General features: G+C 37.9%; 1 protein-coding gene across 6 annotated transcripts in view; it reads left to right on the forward strand.

Annotated features, from left to right (window-relative positions):
* Positions 1 to 15,846, forward strand: part of GAB1 (GRB2 associated binding protein 1) — a 115,203-nt gene that overhangs the window by 18,741 nt on the left and 80,616 nt on the right. The window contains exon 1 of one of the 6 annotated variants that reach the window (XM_033134080.1): positions 8,917 to 8,964. The exons of the other annotated variants lie outside the window; for them this stretch is intronic. Within the exon in view, the coding sequence (XP_032989971.1) occupies positions 8,932 to 8,964 (33 nt within the window). The 5' untranslated portion in view covers positions 8,917 to 8,931. Of the gene's footprint in view, positions 1 to 8,916; positions 8,965 to 15,846 lie in introns of those variants that run through there. 6 annotated transcript variants of the gene reach the window in all.

A 15,846-nucleotide genomic window follows, 5' to 3' on the forward strand; every position in this document is an offset into this window, starting at 1 on the left:
AGGCTTATGGTGTGACACAAATGGTTGGAACTGGCCAGACAGGATAAATTAGGGTGCCTGTAGAGTCAACTCCTACCTACCCAGTGGACGCTCAGATCCTAAAGCCAGCTTGGCTCAACTCTGAAGAGCAGAAGAAATAGTCTTTGTGAGGTTTTAGTTTCGTGGCCTGTATCCGTGTCTGTCAGAAATACTCTTTTGACTTTGCATTGACACCGGTCTGGCTGATACCACAACTTTGGGCTCTAAAAGTAGTCCAGGGCATAAACTAGTTGAACCCAGGGGTTCTCACATATTTTGAGAACCCCTGTATCAGGTTTTAAGGGTGAGAAGATGAGGCATGGCATATGCTTGGTTCTCTAGTTCTCATTTTGGGGGCAAGTCATGGGACTATCAGAATCACCGGGGAGCTTTTTAGAAACCACCTTGATTTTTTTTTTTTTCTGTTTTCCTATTGCAGGGATGACAATGTCATTAGGTGGCATTTGAATCTAGAATCTGTGGAAGCCCAGGGTTCGTGCCTCCATTTAGTAGTTTCCGTAGTTTAGGCCTGTTTGCCACCCTGCCTCGTGCTTACTCTTTGGGATGGAAAGATACAGCCTGATGATACTGACACTCGCTCCTCCCATCACAGATTTTGAAATGATACGTTAAATGTGCATGTAATAGGATCACCAAAAGGATTTTGTTTTTTCCCCCCATTGGAGCTTTGTTTTTGTCTCTATCTCTTCAAAGGTGCTTCTTAAGACTGACTTTAAAAGCACCAATGTGGAGTAGTAAAAACAGGAAAAAACAAATTTGATCATATCTGTTTTAAAAAATAACTTTAAAAAATGAGAACCTAAGAAAGAACTCAGGTCTTAAACCAAGCCCTAAATTTTTAACAGGTATTGCAGTCAGCATATGTATTTATATTTTATATGCCAATCACATGTGTTTATAAATATAAAATAGCTTTTAAATTTCTAGACAGAAGTTATTAAATTTCAGCTAGCTTTTATTGAACTTCACTGATTAAGTTGTAATTTTGTCAGCGCTGTGTGTGATTCTTATGTTTACTCAATCACCATCTACTCTTAACTAATTAGATAACTACAACTGATTCTTCCTAACTTTTCCCCCCAGTTGATTCCTAACAGCCTATATGCAAGAAAAATTTATAGGTGATTGTAGTCATGCGATTCATGAAGCAATATGGGGTTAATGAATACCTCTGATTACCATTTTAGCATTTTCAGTTTTTATTATAAAATGTTAAATATTGTATTTGTGGAGTTTCTCTTGTGTCAGCTTATCGTATTATAAGAATATTTATGGATTGTTTCCCAGTTTCCCTATTTAGTACCTCGTCACTATCTCTGAGGGTGGTAAATATAAAATCTGTTTCTCAAACAAGTACATGCATGAAACTAAAACAATTTATTCAAGTCATACAACAACACTAATGAAACTTGAATTCTGTCACTAGGCCCACATTTCAGCTGATAGCATTGTGTGGGAAGAAGATACTAATTACTGATATTCTTTACAATGCGTTAATATTTGTAGGTCTGAATATGAATTATTTAGTAGGTATGCCAGATTTTGAAAACTAAATGAAATATAAATATTGAGTTTTGTGTCCCTTTAATTAATTGTAGTGGCTTACTAGTTGATATTTATGAAAATACATATACGTGTTTCTCCCAAAATAAGACCGGGTCTTATATTATTTTTTGCTCCAAAAGATGCATTAGGGCTTATGTGCAGGGAATGTCATCCTGAAAAATCATGCGAGGGCTTATTTTCCAGTTCGGTCTTATTTTCAGGGAAACAGGGTAGTAAACTTTATTATTGGTATTGCTCCATATTTTACTTAACAAAACTCTGAGGAGAGAAAAATGAATGAAGAGACTGCCTTCAGGTATAGGGAGGTTTAATTCATTTAACCATTGTTCCAGTTTGTCCTATTAGCTCACTCCCTGGCTCCCCGGCTTATTTACATATTATACAATGCAGACTGGCTTGTCCTGTCTGGTAGGTTTGTTATAAACTGCAGAGTTAAGTAAATGTGTGATAACATTTTAAATGGCATTAGAAGTTAAACAGTACTTGAGGAGTGGTGTAGCAGAAGGCCCCAGCTGTCAGGTGCCCCAGGGTCGGCCTGCTTTGGGGCCATTTCCGTTTTTTTCTGAGTAACAGGAAATAAACATGAAACCAAAGTAATGCCTGGCCAGAAGACCACTCCTTTATCCAGATGATATCTAGCATGCATGCCATGTCGGATACTCAAAATATCTGATATTGAAAGCAGATGTCAACTGTCCGTTGATGAGTTTTGTACACAGGCAGAAACCAACAAACAAAACCAGTAGAACCATTTTCATCTATGTGTGCTCAATATGAAAACAGTGAAGGACCAAGGTAACTAAATGAGTCCTGTTCCCCTCCGACCTCAGTGTATAACAAGAGAGTGTTTCCATGTGCTTTGTGCTGATCATCTCTGTTTGCTGCACACTACTGGTTAAGCAGACACATGGCTCTTAACTCCTGCCCAGTTGTAGGGTTATTGGGTTTCCTAAAGCATCCTCTGTCCTTACCTGTTTAACTTTAGCGTGTGCTAACCTCTCTGTAGGGCTATGGGCCCCCTTCAGTGTTGAGTATGTCCTTCTCATCTTCACATTTCCTCAGGCTCCACGCTGGAAATTGGGGTCTGATGTGGAGGAGGAAGTCTTTCCAGGAATGCCTGTCTCCCACCTTACAGAGCCTCTGTGAGATTTGTAGGGCTCTCCGTGCCAAAGGCTGTTTGTTAAACCTAGAATGATGGTGATGACCTCCTACTGCCATGGTATGCTCTGCAGTCTCTTACTCTCACCTGCTCCAATCCTCAGGGCTTCTCTTTGAGCAAAAAGACTGGGGATTTCAGTTTAACAGCAACCTACTTTACCCCCATGAATCACTCTTAATTCAAAATATTGTAAAAGAGGTTCTCATTTCTGTAGGTCAGGCAGGTTGCAGCCTGCTTGATTTTTTTTTTTTTTCAGTATCTCAGGTTAATAATGATTTTAGAGAGTAGAAGAGGAAATGGCTTTTATGACTGTTGCATAAAACTATATGACCTTGTGCAAATGATCTAACTTCATATGAATCCTGGCTTATAGACAGAAGCTTCATTTGTGTAAATAGATTCACCACTCTGTATCCTAGTCTGAAATAACGAGGGAGAGAATAACCCCATATATCACATACATTTTTTTAAAAATCACAATTCAGAGTTGGGACAATTTTCAAACAGTTCACATTCTTTTGATTCTGATTTTCTTAAACTTCTTAGCTGTTTCACGTTTGCTTTCATTGTTTGAAATCAAAAAATACATATTTCTATTCTAACTTTTTAGTTTTGAACTGAAAGTTAAAAACCTACATCCATAGAATTATCATCTTTTCAAGTGGTTAACTATTGGAGTTTATAACCAGAAGATTGTGATAGCTTTAGAGGACAAAATGGAAAATGAAATTTGGTTTAGGACAAGGAATTCTACTTGGATATTGCAAAAATAGCAAAAAAAAATTTTTTTTAAGTGAATGAATAGCTGGCAACACAAACTCTTTTTCCTGTAAGTTCCTTTTTCCCAAACCATTGCCATCATACTAAAAAAAAAAGTGTTCTTGTGAGTTGATTTTTTTCAGAATCCTGCTGCTTACTGTTAGTAAGGATTTTTTCATGTGCCAAAGTTTTGTTTTTCATGTAATTTCTGCAGTAGTTTGGGTCTTACTGAAAATATTTTTTTAAGTATAGTGATAAAAGTTAATGATAACAAGCCAAAAGGAAAATTTAATACAAACTTCTATACAATTTAGTTGTAATGACTAGGGGAAATCAAATGCATTATCTAAGATGAATGAAGTTAGATTATTGTAAGAGAAATACTAATTTTAGTTGAGGGAAGTATGGGTGCTTATTTCTGGTTTAAAAAAAATTACATTTTTCAGTTCCTACCTGGTCTTTTCCCCAAGGATGCATATTTTTAAGATTTCTCTATCAGACTAACGTAAGGTGATACTACTGACAAAAGCCAGCTTAATGGAATGGCAACACAGTTTTTTAGGAATAATTAAGCAACGAGATAAAAATTCAAGTCTTTTGAAGGGAGCAATTGGATTTCTTGAGCAATAGGATACCTTGGAGCATGCAAGAAAGTAACAATGTTTTTTAGAGGATAGCCAGTGTTCTGCATCTCTCAGTCTGATGGGAAAAAAAATAAATCATTTTAAATACTACTATTAAAACAGCATGGTGATGTATTCATCCTATCATTCTTGTTAAGAAATAATTTCAGAAATGTTATAATGTCTTGTTGGGCAGCTCACTCTGATTCCCTGACTTACTGGGAGGATCTCACTGTATTTGTTTGCTCTGTAAATCTTACAGTGGCCTTTGACCAAAAGTAATAAAATGTTACCAGACTTGGTATACCAGTCTGGGTTCTCAATTGTAAGCTATAGAAACCTCTGGCTAATTTCATCAGAAAAGGAGTTTTATTAAGGATATTGGGTAGCTCACAGTCTTTCTGGGAAAGCCGAGAACCTAGCTTGGAACTAGAGCCATGAACTGGTCCCAGGAACATGTCAACTGCCTCATGGGCCGTGACCATGGGCCCTGCATGTCACGCTCCTAGCACCAGTGACACTGAACACTCCCACTGCTGCCTCTGGAGCCTGCATCCCCTGCCAACCACTGACCCAGGTGTCTGTATAGTTCTTGTGTCTTATAACTGCTCAAGATTGAAAATCTTGGACCCATCAGTTCAACTAATCATGGAGCAGTGTAACTAATCATGAAAACAATGATCTGGAATTTTCGGCTTTTGTAGTATTAGGCTTACTATAAAACATAGGAAGGGGACTTTGGATGCTGGACAACTGAAAAGAATCATGAGCCTACTCTCCGTGGCATGTTGGAGGTAGAGGTGGAAGGACGAAAACATAAGGACCACAGCTACCTTCCTACAACAGTACTTAAAACAATGTCTGCTAATAATAGGTATGAGGAAAAATGTTACAACAAAACCCGTAATTCCTCAGTGTTCTCATAACAGCAACCTCCACAGATGTAAGAAACAGTAAGCACTGTTTATTGAACAGCTGTTACGTTCTGGGTGTGGTGGGTTTTTTCTGTTTCGTTTGTCTGTTTGTTTTTATTTTTTTAACCTCTAATCCACACAGCAGCCTTGAAAAGTAGACATTATTGCCCTCATTTTTACCAGTAAAGAAATTGATGCTCAGAGCACCTTCCCACAATTACACAGCTGGCATATGGAGTGGCTGAGATGCAGACCCATTTGTGTCTGTTTCAAAACCTCTGTTCTTTCTATTGTGCCAGGTGTCCTCCTCACGGAGATTTTGGAAAAGAGCACAGATGACCTCTGTGGTTTAAACCAGAAAATGTTGTGGGTGCTTCTGCATCATTTCCCTTAATCAGCCATGACTTTGATCATGAGTTGGAGACACTCCTCAGGAGAATGACTGGGGCTAGAGTTACAAGTTCAGGAATCGTGAGACTGTGTCCCTGAGTGCTTCGGGCATCTGTGCAGTCTTCCAGGAGGAGTTTGTAGAGTAAGAGAAGAGATGGTGAGACCTTACGGAATACTAGTTTTGGGGATGGAGCAGAAGGAGAGGAACCAGCAAAAGACAGTGGTTTTTACTTGGGAGGAGGAGATCCAGAGTAGGGACCTGTGTAGGGAACCAAAGCCCATAGTGTGAGACAGAGGGTGTAGTTGGGAGCCAAGTGCTTTGGGAAAAACTAGATGAGGTGGAAAATGGCCACTGGAGTGGATTGGCCGAGGAAGATGCTATGGCAGCCCTTTTGTAATTTGAAATAATATTCTCTGAATCTTACCCTTCTGTGTAAATCTGCCATGAAGGACAGTGGTAGAAGCACTGCCCTGTATTTTAAGTTTATATACTCAGTGGAGACATACAATTTTCTGTTTAAATTTTTAATTACTTTCTTTAATGATGCTTCAGTTTGGGTCATCTTTGGGGCCACACCCATATTGTGAACAATCTAGATGGACTAGAGTATTTCCCACCTCCCATTCTAGAGTCACGTTTGTTGATTTAGACACCATCGTTCCTCAAGAATGACTGAGGTGGATTCCCACTCAGGCTGTTGTTTTTGTCTGCCCACACAGAAGCCAGTCTGCCGCTTTCCTTCGCACTTACCGAGGTGGCCTTGTGAAATCTTCCTACCGCTTATACTATTGGTTTGTTTTTTTGCAAATCAAAGAGCCTAATATCACCGTAAAGCCTCCTTCTGGTTAAACTTCAGAAAGGATGAGTGATTAACTTTTAGCGATTTACAGTTTAATTCCTCTTTAAAGTACAGAGGCATAGAAGCAAAAGTATCTGTGAATGGATTATTTTATGGGGAAAACTGGAGAGGTGTTGGAATAGTTTTTAATATCTACAAGGTTGTATGTACAGAGCAGTCTGTCCTGGATGGGCCCTGAACAGGACGGCCTTTTCCTGGCTTAGATTTAGCCTTGTCTTGTCTAGTCCTGATCACAGCATAATTTTCTCCTCTGTTCTGGGATGATGGGATCTCCCTGCTCTCGGTCCTTTCTCATCACTGCTGCAGCCCCAGTGTTTGCTGGTCCACTCTCCGCAGCCCACATCAACGCCAGTCATCTCTGTGCTACACTAGTGGGCACTGGGGTCTGTAACAAGGAGTGGAAGTAGGGGAGATGAAGTAAAAGCTCCCCCTGCATCTGCTTTTTAGTTTTTTCTTTCTTCCACTTATCTCCTCACTCCAATGCAGATGGAGGAAGCCCGAGGGGGAAACGATGCCTCATATTTCTAATATTCTTTTCCTTTTCTGCTCATCAAACCTCTCCTCACCCCTTCCCTCTCACCCGCAACCCTATTCTCCTTTTTAACCCTTCAATTTCTACCTTTTCTGTTGGACTATGAGCTCCAGAGGAGGAAAACCGTATTGATTTTGGTCTCTGCTGTGCTTTCAATGCTCGGCGTAGAGGGCCTCATGTGTAGAGGACCTCAAAATATTCTTGCTTGGTGAATGAGTGAAGCATGGAAAGTGAGTCAGGCGAGTGAGCCGTTCGTTCTATGTCATTCTTGACACCTTTACCCTAGTCTGATTTCTTAGTCATCCCCCTCAGTCTCTAACTTTGAAGGAGACTGCCCCCCTTTTAGCAGCAAGAAGATAGTTCCCACAATAGGTGCTAGACACATCACCCCGTGGCGTAATTTTCTGCATGGTGGTTAGTCTGTTGGAACTCTATATGCGTACTTAAGTTTTTGTGGGCTGGCCAGAGAAGTGAACCATTATGTACAACATTGTTTCTATGGGAAAACGGATTTTGAGTTCACATGAATCTACTTACGTACAAAATTTTGGATTACAACCTTTATATTATTTAGGGACTGCCATTACATGATCTTCCATTCAGGCTTTTATTCATTACTAATATATAAATGAACAGTAAGCCATTTCTTTGTAGAAGGAGCAGAGCTAGAAGTCTTTCCTTTTGAGATGATAAACTGTTACATTAAAATTAATTTTGTTCATCCAACAAACATGATAGTATATTTCAAATGTATTTATAGAGTACCTGGCACGTGCTGGGCTTTGTACGAAGGATTCACACATGAATAAAATAGGGTCTCTGTCTTGGTAAGCTCACAGTCAGGTTTCTAGCTACATAGGAATTGGACTCATAGCACACAAGGTCACTTCCAGCTCTGAAATTCTGTACTTCTGTGGTTCTGAATTTCTCTATGCATTCACCCATTTTCCTTGTCATATGTGGTTCTGAGATGTATTTTTAGATAATAATGGAGGAAGCATATTTATATTCATCATGGGTAACAATTAATAGTAACAACCCCACCTTTACAGCTTTTAAGTAATTCTAAATTTGGTTTCTGTCTTTATTATTAAGAATGCAAAACCCAGGAACAAACGATTTATTTTTCTTCTAGCTTTTTATCATAAAAAGAATGAAGCCAGACACAGCATGTAATTCACATAAAAATATAATGATAGGGGCTTTACTTTGACAGTAAAAGTGTTCCGCAAAGATAATATATATGGGAGTTGGATTAACAAATATTTTTGTTTGTTTTTCTGAATGCGTTTCTGTAATTTTCCAGTTTTTCACTGCTTTTTCCAACTTTTTGTGTTACTGCCCCACTGCCACACATACACATACACACATGCACAATATTTCTTCAGATAAGTAAAAACATTTCAGTGAGGTATGCTTCTTTCCTCAAATCATTTATCCATGTGTCTGACTAAATATTTGATGAACAGAACGTAGTTTATGGGAGCTGGAATGTGGGAAATCTGGATGTTTATGTAAAAAATTCTACAGACGTTTATGAAATACGTTTAGAATTCCCTGAAATAAAATAAAAAAAAGTTTCTGGAACTTTCTGACTTGTGGCTTGGGTTGTGTGGAAATAATCTTATTCTGTCCTGAAACTTGGAAAAGTTACCTGGTAGTTAAGTTCAAATCTGTTTTGAACCACAAATTTATTTATTGATGGATCTCTTATTTTTATTAGTCTAATTCAAGTAATATATTAATGGTTTCTGGCAAGTGAATTAATGACTCTTACCACCCAGGACTTGGACAGAAGTAGGTATTATATCTAGCTTCTAAAATTTCATTTAGTGATCGGGGTAACAAGATAATCTCTGAATTAGTACTTAAACTTGAATTTGTAGATACAATTTAGAGTCCAATTTTCTTCCATACAGTAACTACTAATAAACTGCATATTCTTTTGCTTTGTTGGTTTCTTATTCATCATTTTAGCAGTTTCTTTTAATGTAATAATCACTCTTTAGGTGGAATCTATTCCCTGTAATTATGGGAAATTGAAGACCCACATTTGAGGAGTAGTTCAGTTGTAGTGAAAGAACAATTCATGAATTATTTGGTAATTTGCTTCTGTGATCCTGTAAGTATTTTTTGCTGTTTTGTTTAATACAGAATGATAACTCATGCTGGTACACCTCACAGTTTTCTGCTGGCAAAAAGGGCTCATGATTTAGAGTTGGCAAGAATCTTGAATTATTAAAACAAACTGGACTCATTAACTTGGTTTAGTCAATGCTTATTATTGTTTCACCTTATACAAATTAAAAGTAGAGGCACTTTTGCAAGTTTATTGAGACTGTTTTTAACTGAAGTTTCCATTTTAGGAGAAAACCACATTATTGCAAAGTAATGAGTTAAATTTAAAATGAGGGAAATGCTTTTTTTTGATAACGGGTACATAATACATACAAATTTCATTTATGACGAAGAACGTAAATGTTTAGATTTAGAAGCTAAGGATACCTCACATTGCACAGTGCTTCACATTGTGAGGCAAGTGTTTCCTTCTCTTTGTGCTTTAAGTGTGTGCACGTGGGGCAGAATGTAAGCTTTTGACCATTTTATGTACAGTTGTATTACCTCTTCACTTTCATTTGCTTTCACTCTGAAAATGAACATTTAATTAAGCTGTATTTTTGCTTGTAGTGAGCCAAGTTGTGCTTATGCTTGAGTTTTTTTCTAAGTTCATTGTGTATAGCAAAGTACAAAATCAGAAATTTATGGTAAATAGGAACCGAAAGAGGACACTGTTAGCTTTCTAACGACTTTGACTGTTTCTTGGAGGAAGACAGAATAAATTAAATACTAATGTTAGGCCCACTTTGTATAATTAAGAACAGATAAATGAATCACCAACACAAAACAAAAGCCGGTATCTGAAAATGTGTGACTACTTTTTTATATGGTTTTGGAAAACATACAATGGAATGCAGCCCCAGATTTCCAAAAAAAAAAAGGCCACTTGAAAATTAAACTTAATGCCATATAAAGGACACTAACGAATTGCTTATACTAACCATTTTTCTTTGTGTTCAAATATTGAGCTTCATATAACTTGTGCTTATTTATCATTTATTTTTAATTTCTAAAGTGAACCTGATTTTGGGGGGGGTTAAGAAGATAGCAGATTCATTTCTTCTAGGAAAGTTCTAAGGCCATGCATCTTGAACTATTAAAAACATTTCAGCCTGCTGTTATGTCCTCTGTTCTGTACATATGTGGTATTCTCTGTGCACAGTTAATACGTATGTCTAAGTAAAAAATATGTATAGGACACTAGGCTAGGTATTCAAATTCTACATAAACATAAATATTAAAATGTATTAATTTTATTTTTATAATAGCTTTTTTGAGATATAAATCACATACTATAAAGTACACCCTTTTATACTGTACAAGTCAGTGGGTTTTTTCAGTATATTCACAGAGTTGTACATTTATCACTACTCTCTAATTCCAGAACGTTGTTATCACTCCCCAGAAGAAACCCCATATGTCTTAGCAGTCACACCTCATACCCCCGAGCACATCCCCCCACCAGCCTTAGGCAGTCACTAATCTTTCTGTCTATATGGATTTACCTATTTTGGATATTTCATATAATGGAACATTAATATGTAGCTTTTTGTGTCGGCTTCTTTCCCTTGGCATAACGTTTTTAAAGTTCATCCATGTTGTGGCTTATATTAGAACTTCATTCCTTGTTATTGTCAAGTAATATTCCTTTGTATGGATATATCACAATTTGTATTTATCCAAAATGGAGGAAATTTATTTCTGAATTGAAAATTTTATGATCTTCAAGACCCTCTGTAATTTTCCCAGGCTTCTTACTCTTACCTCTGTCCCCGTCCCACAGCTTTCATGGTTGGGCCTTCACTATTTCCTTGTTTGTGGACTATCTCACATGCAACTTCCTTTATGAATTCTTTCCCTTGAATCCTTGAGTAATAAGTCATGCCTCTTCCTTCAAATTCTCATGGTTTGTCTTTACCACAGTTTCAACTTGTGCTTTTGGTTAATTATATACTTATTTCTCATTTCAGATTTGAATGCACGAGATGGGTATTTCTGTTGCTATCAGAACTAGCCTTGCAAATAACTGAAAATCAATAAATAGTTTTTAAAGTAATGAGTGAGATCATTGGAGATCACCTGGGTGTTATTAAGACTAAGGCTGTAATTCTTATGTCATGGGGATGCCAAAAAACTGTCAGGAATTAAGGAAGATAACTACATTTTTGGAAAAACTTGTCTTCTTGTTATCAGTGCAGTGATGTGGTTGGTGTCTGGCACGTAGTTGAAACTCAATCAATATTTGTTGAATTGGACCCAGTATCCAGTAGCAGGACTGGGGAAATTTTCAATGTTTCTAGAAAGGAAATTCTATAGTATTTATTTATAAATATACTTAGAAGCCCCAAGTTTAAAAGAAAGAGAGTGAGAACATATGTTAGTCAAATGAGGAAAAGTGTCTGGAGAGTGTCTCTCTGTAAGATCCCCAGAGCAGTTGCTTTTCACCTTTATATTGTATGCGTCATATTTGGATATGTCAGTAAATGTTTGCTTTTTTTCTTTTCCCTTCCAGAAGAATAAATTCCAGTTACCATTGAAGCCTTGATAAAACAGAATGTAATAAGTTCTTTCAGAGCAAGGGCTTTTTTTCCTTTGATAAACTGCTTTTTTTAAAAAAAAATTAGTTTCAGGTGTACAAAACAATGTACTAGACTTTTATACCCCTCACAGAGTGATAACCCCCTCCCCCAATCTGCTACCCCTCGGACATCGTATATAGCTGTTACAGTTCCACTGACTCTATTCCTTATGCTGTACTCCACATCCTGTGACTATATATATATATAGTCACTATATATATATTGTGACTATATATATAGTGACTATATATATATATATATAGTCACTATATATATATATCTATATATTAAATTATAGTTGACATTCATTATTATTCAGCTTCAGGTGTAGTTAGCCAGCTCTAAGTCAGAGGTAGAATTGCAAATTCACTTGAGGTTCTTTAAGTTCTGATGATGGGCCATTCTCTAAGTGCTTCTCTTGGGTGCAGTGTGTGCTCTGATCCTGGGCTAGTGTTTTCAGCCACATCTGCAGGGCTTTGAAAAGAAAGAAAGATGTTATTGGTAAGTCCTATTTTTTTTGGGGGAAAAAGTATACAGGAGTTCTGCTAGCATAGCAAAGAATTTATTATATACTAGTGCTAATTACTTTATGTGGTCAAAGATCAGAGAAGGGACAGGACAGCAGCCCGGGGTTGGAAGAGGTCAGCACCAGAGACTTGCGGTTCTCTTAGTTGCTGTTTTTCTCATAAGACTTGTCCCCAAAACAGGACTGTGCTGTTTTTGGGGTAGGTGATGCTACTCCGTCACGTGATTGTCTAAGACTTGGATGCTTAAACAGTTTAAAAACTTGTTGCATTAGGAATTGTAAAAGTTTTGTGGCTTTCATTTTGATATTCTCCATTCCCACCTCTCTAAGTTACAGATATGCCAAATTTCTATAAATATATAATTAAAAACATTTTAATCTTAGTAAGTTCTTAGCAGTAGATTCCTATGGAAGTTTTCTTCACATTTTGTGCAGTTCTTTCTCTTTAGGTAAAAATTTATAAAGTTCTCTTTATTGTCCTTTGTCTAAATTCATCTGGTTTTATATGTACTTTTCGCACACGATCTCTTGTTTGCTTAATGCTTTCCATGCTGCTAGGCCATATAAAGAAATACCACCATTACCAAATATTTTCATTCATTTTATACCACTCTGTCGGCAATGAGAAAAGACAGTATTTTCCCACTTGATACATTCTTTATAAGATAAAAATCAATGCGGGGCAAAAATATCCTGTTGCTCTAGTAATTTCCACGAAAGATCAGCCTCAATAATAAAAGATGAAAAAGAGAACTTTGATGGTAGTTGCTCTTTCCAAACTCCTATCTGGAGAAAGAACATAATATAGACACGATTTCCTGATAACTGCCATTGGTGTCCAAAATCTGATATTGTTGCATGATAACTTCACATTGCTTCCTGTTTCTGAAGGAATGATTGGATGTGAAGCCAAATTGCTTGCTAAACCGGGAAACTGCTCTTACGGAATATACAGGAAATCAAGCTGCTTAAGACAGGGTGCTGAGACAGAAGACTAACTGTAAACTATTTAGCCTACATGTCTTCCCCTGGCATGGCTGGTTTTGAAAACTGGCTTCAAATAAGTGAAAGGCCTAGTGTTAATCATAATTGCACTAAAACTAATGAATAAGAATTATAGAGTTGGCCAAATATAAAGGAGACACGTCTGACAATTAGAGCTGTGCCACAGAGCTCTCCAAAACCTAGTGTGCTCCCTCCTAGTGTGTCCCTGGAAACATTCAAACAGAAACTGGATGAGTGCCCACTTAGATGGTGCATTGGTCAGGGTTCCGATGGGGAACAGATGGCAATACTCAAGCTGGATAATTTGAGGAACATGTAATAAGACTGTTTACCAAAATACAGAGTATAGCTAGCATATAGGGGCAAGTAAGAGGGGCGGGCGCAGACTAGTACCTATACCTGAAGAGGAAAGAGATGGGAACGTTACTAAACGCCAAGAGAGATGGCTGTGTAGAAATGGCTGCTTTGCAGAAGCTGAGGTCTTCATTCCAAGGACGTTGCCGTCTATTGAGATCCCATAGGGATGCAACCAGGAAATCAGTCCCTGACGTCAATCTCCTTTCCCTGTTACCCCCATTGGGCCAAACCCAGGCAAAAACCAAAGCACAAGAGTTTGACGCAGTCCTTAACAGTCAGCCTCTGCCAGCTCAGAGGGGGCTAGAGCTAGGAAGAAAGTGGATCTGGAGGGGGTCAATGGAAACTGTCCAGCACAGACGTGGTAAAAGAGATTCCTGTATTGAATGGGACCCCCCGATCATTCCCACGGATACTATGGAACTCGTTTCTAAGGAGAATCACTGAGTCTCAAAAATACTTGAGGTCACCTTGTTCAAGTACCCAGAAAATGCGGATTTCCTATTTATCCAACATCTAATTTCATATTTTCAGTTATAGAGAACAAAATCTTACTTGAAGAAGCAGGTTCTGTTATTGATCAGCTCTAATTATTAGGAAGGTTTTCATGTATTGAAATCTGCCTACTGGCAGTAACTTGTAGTGGCTGCCAGTTCTTTCTTTCGGAGCCACACAGAACGAGACTACACTCTTGCCCTTTATTTTCTTTTCTCCATGAAGCCTTTTTGTTGTTACTTAATGGTCATTCGTTTACTCAACATGTATTTATTGAATGTATACTATGGACCAGGACTTCTTCTAGGTACTGGATATTCATCTGTGAACAAGGCAAAACTCCTGGTTTAATGAAGCTTCTATTCTAGTGGGTAGAGACAGACACTGAGCAAACAAATATGTAATGTGATGTGCCGGGCTGATAACTGCTGACACTATCAGCTGTTAACCATCTTCAGAAGAGAAACCTATGGTTTAAGTTGAGTCTAAATTCATTATGAGTCATCTGTATAAGGCAGTTGCCAAAAAGCCTAATTCCATCTTAGGCTGTGGAAGTAGAATGCCCAGCACTAGGGAGGCTATGTTCCCTCTGCTTTCTTATTGTCCGGCTGGATCTGGAGTATTGCATCTACATTCTAGAAGGACATTGACAAATGGAAACTTGTCCAGGGGATGACCCCAGTGTAGGCTTTGAAATGGTTGAAGAAAGCCATCATATCCCCACAGAGTGTTTTTTAGGCCAAACCTTCCCAGTTTTGTCAACAGTTTATCACAAGGTATGATATCTACTCCTAATCATCCTGGTCTTTCTCACATTATTAATTTCCTCTTAAAATGCTGCTCTCAGAGTTTAACTCGGTTCTCTAAATGTGGTTTCAACTTGTAATGCCTAGTAGACTGTTTCTTTCCTTGATCTGGTTATTTTAATAATGCAGCTGAGGATTGGATTTCCTTTTTTTTTTTTTTTTTTAAACAGCTGTGTTACTTCTGACTCTCAGAATACTGGTAAGCCAGGTCCGCAGCATTTCTGTTTGTACAATTTATGTTTACACTTGAATATGAGACTCAATATCTATCTCTATTAAAATGTCATCTCACTGCTGTCCCTGCAGTATTCTACATTAAGATTCTCTTGAATATTGTCTTTCTTTGTGTCAAAATTAATAAGCATATTCTCGAACCTCATCTATGTGGTTAATGTAATTGTTCAATTAAAAAAGAATAATGACACCAGACCTTTCCTTCAGGTTACAGCCGTGCAATAATTAATACTCTTTTGGGATGGCATTTCAAAAAAAGTGGAAATACCTTAACTACGTCATATTTGAGAAATAAAGATATATTCTGTTTATGGCATTTCTTTCTGATACCAGGCTTATCAAAAACCGTATTAGGATAATTGACATGACAGGAAATACAATAAGCCATTGCTGTTCCCTCCTACCCCCATGGTTTTCTAATCTATGGACTTGAAAACCCAAGGTAGAATTGTGTTTGAATCTATACAAGCTTACCTGTCTATGGTTTACCCTTTTTCTGGACCCTCTTCATCTTTTTCTGGAACCTCTACCTTCATGTGTAGAGAAGCCAGTAGTCACTCCCTTGGTTCCTGAGCATGAGGTGAGACTAAAATTTAAAAATGGCCTTTATTCGCTCTTTTCTGGATGAGCTACCATTTCTAATTTTAAGTCTCTTGATCAAATCTGGAACACTGAGGTAAAGTAGAAGTTGAATAACTTGGCTCTTTGACTTTTGTGAAGGTCGTATCATCTTCCCCAGGACTTTTAGCTTGCTTCTCATAAGCTTAAAAGAGAGAGAATGGCAGGGCGGCCTTGGTTGCGGCTGCCGGCTGTACCTGAGGTCTTCTGGCTCTCTCGCCTCCAGATGCGCCTGCAGGCAGCGGGACTCTCACATTCCGCCTTCCCTG

The sequence above is a fragment of the Rhinolophus ferrumequinum genome, chromosome 18 (assembly GCF_004115265.2).
Source record: "Rhinolophus ferrumequinum isolate MPI-CBG mRhiFer1 chromosome 18, mRhiFer1_v1.p, whole genome shotgun sequence".
NCBI classification, from domain to species: Eukaryota; Metazoa; Chordata; class Mammalia; order Chiroptera; family Rhinolophidae; genus Rhinolophus; species Rhinolophus ferrumequinum.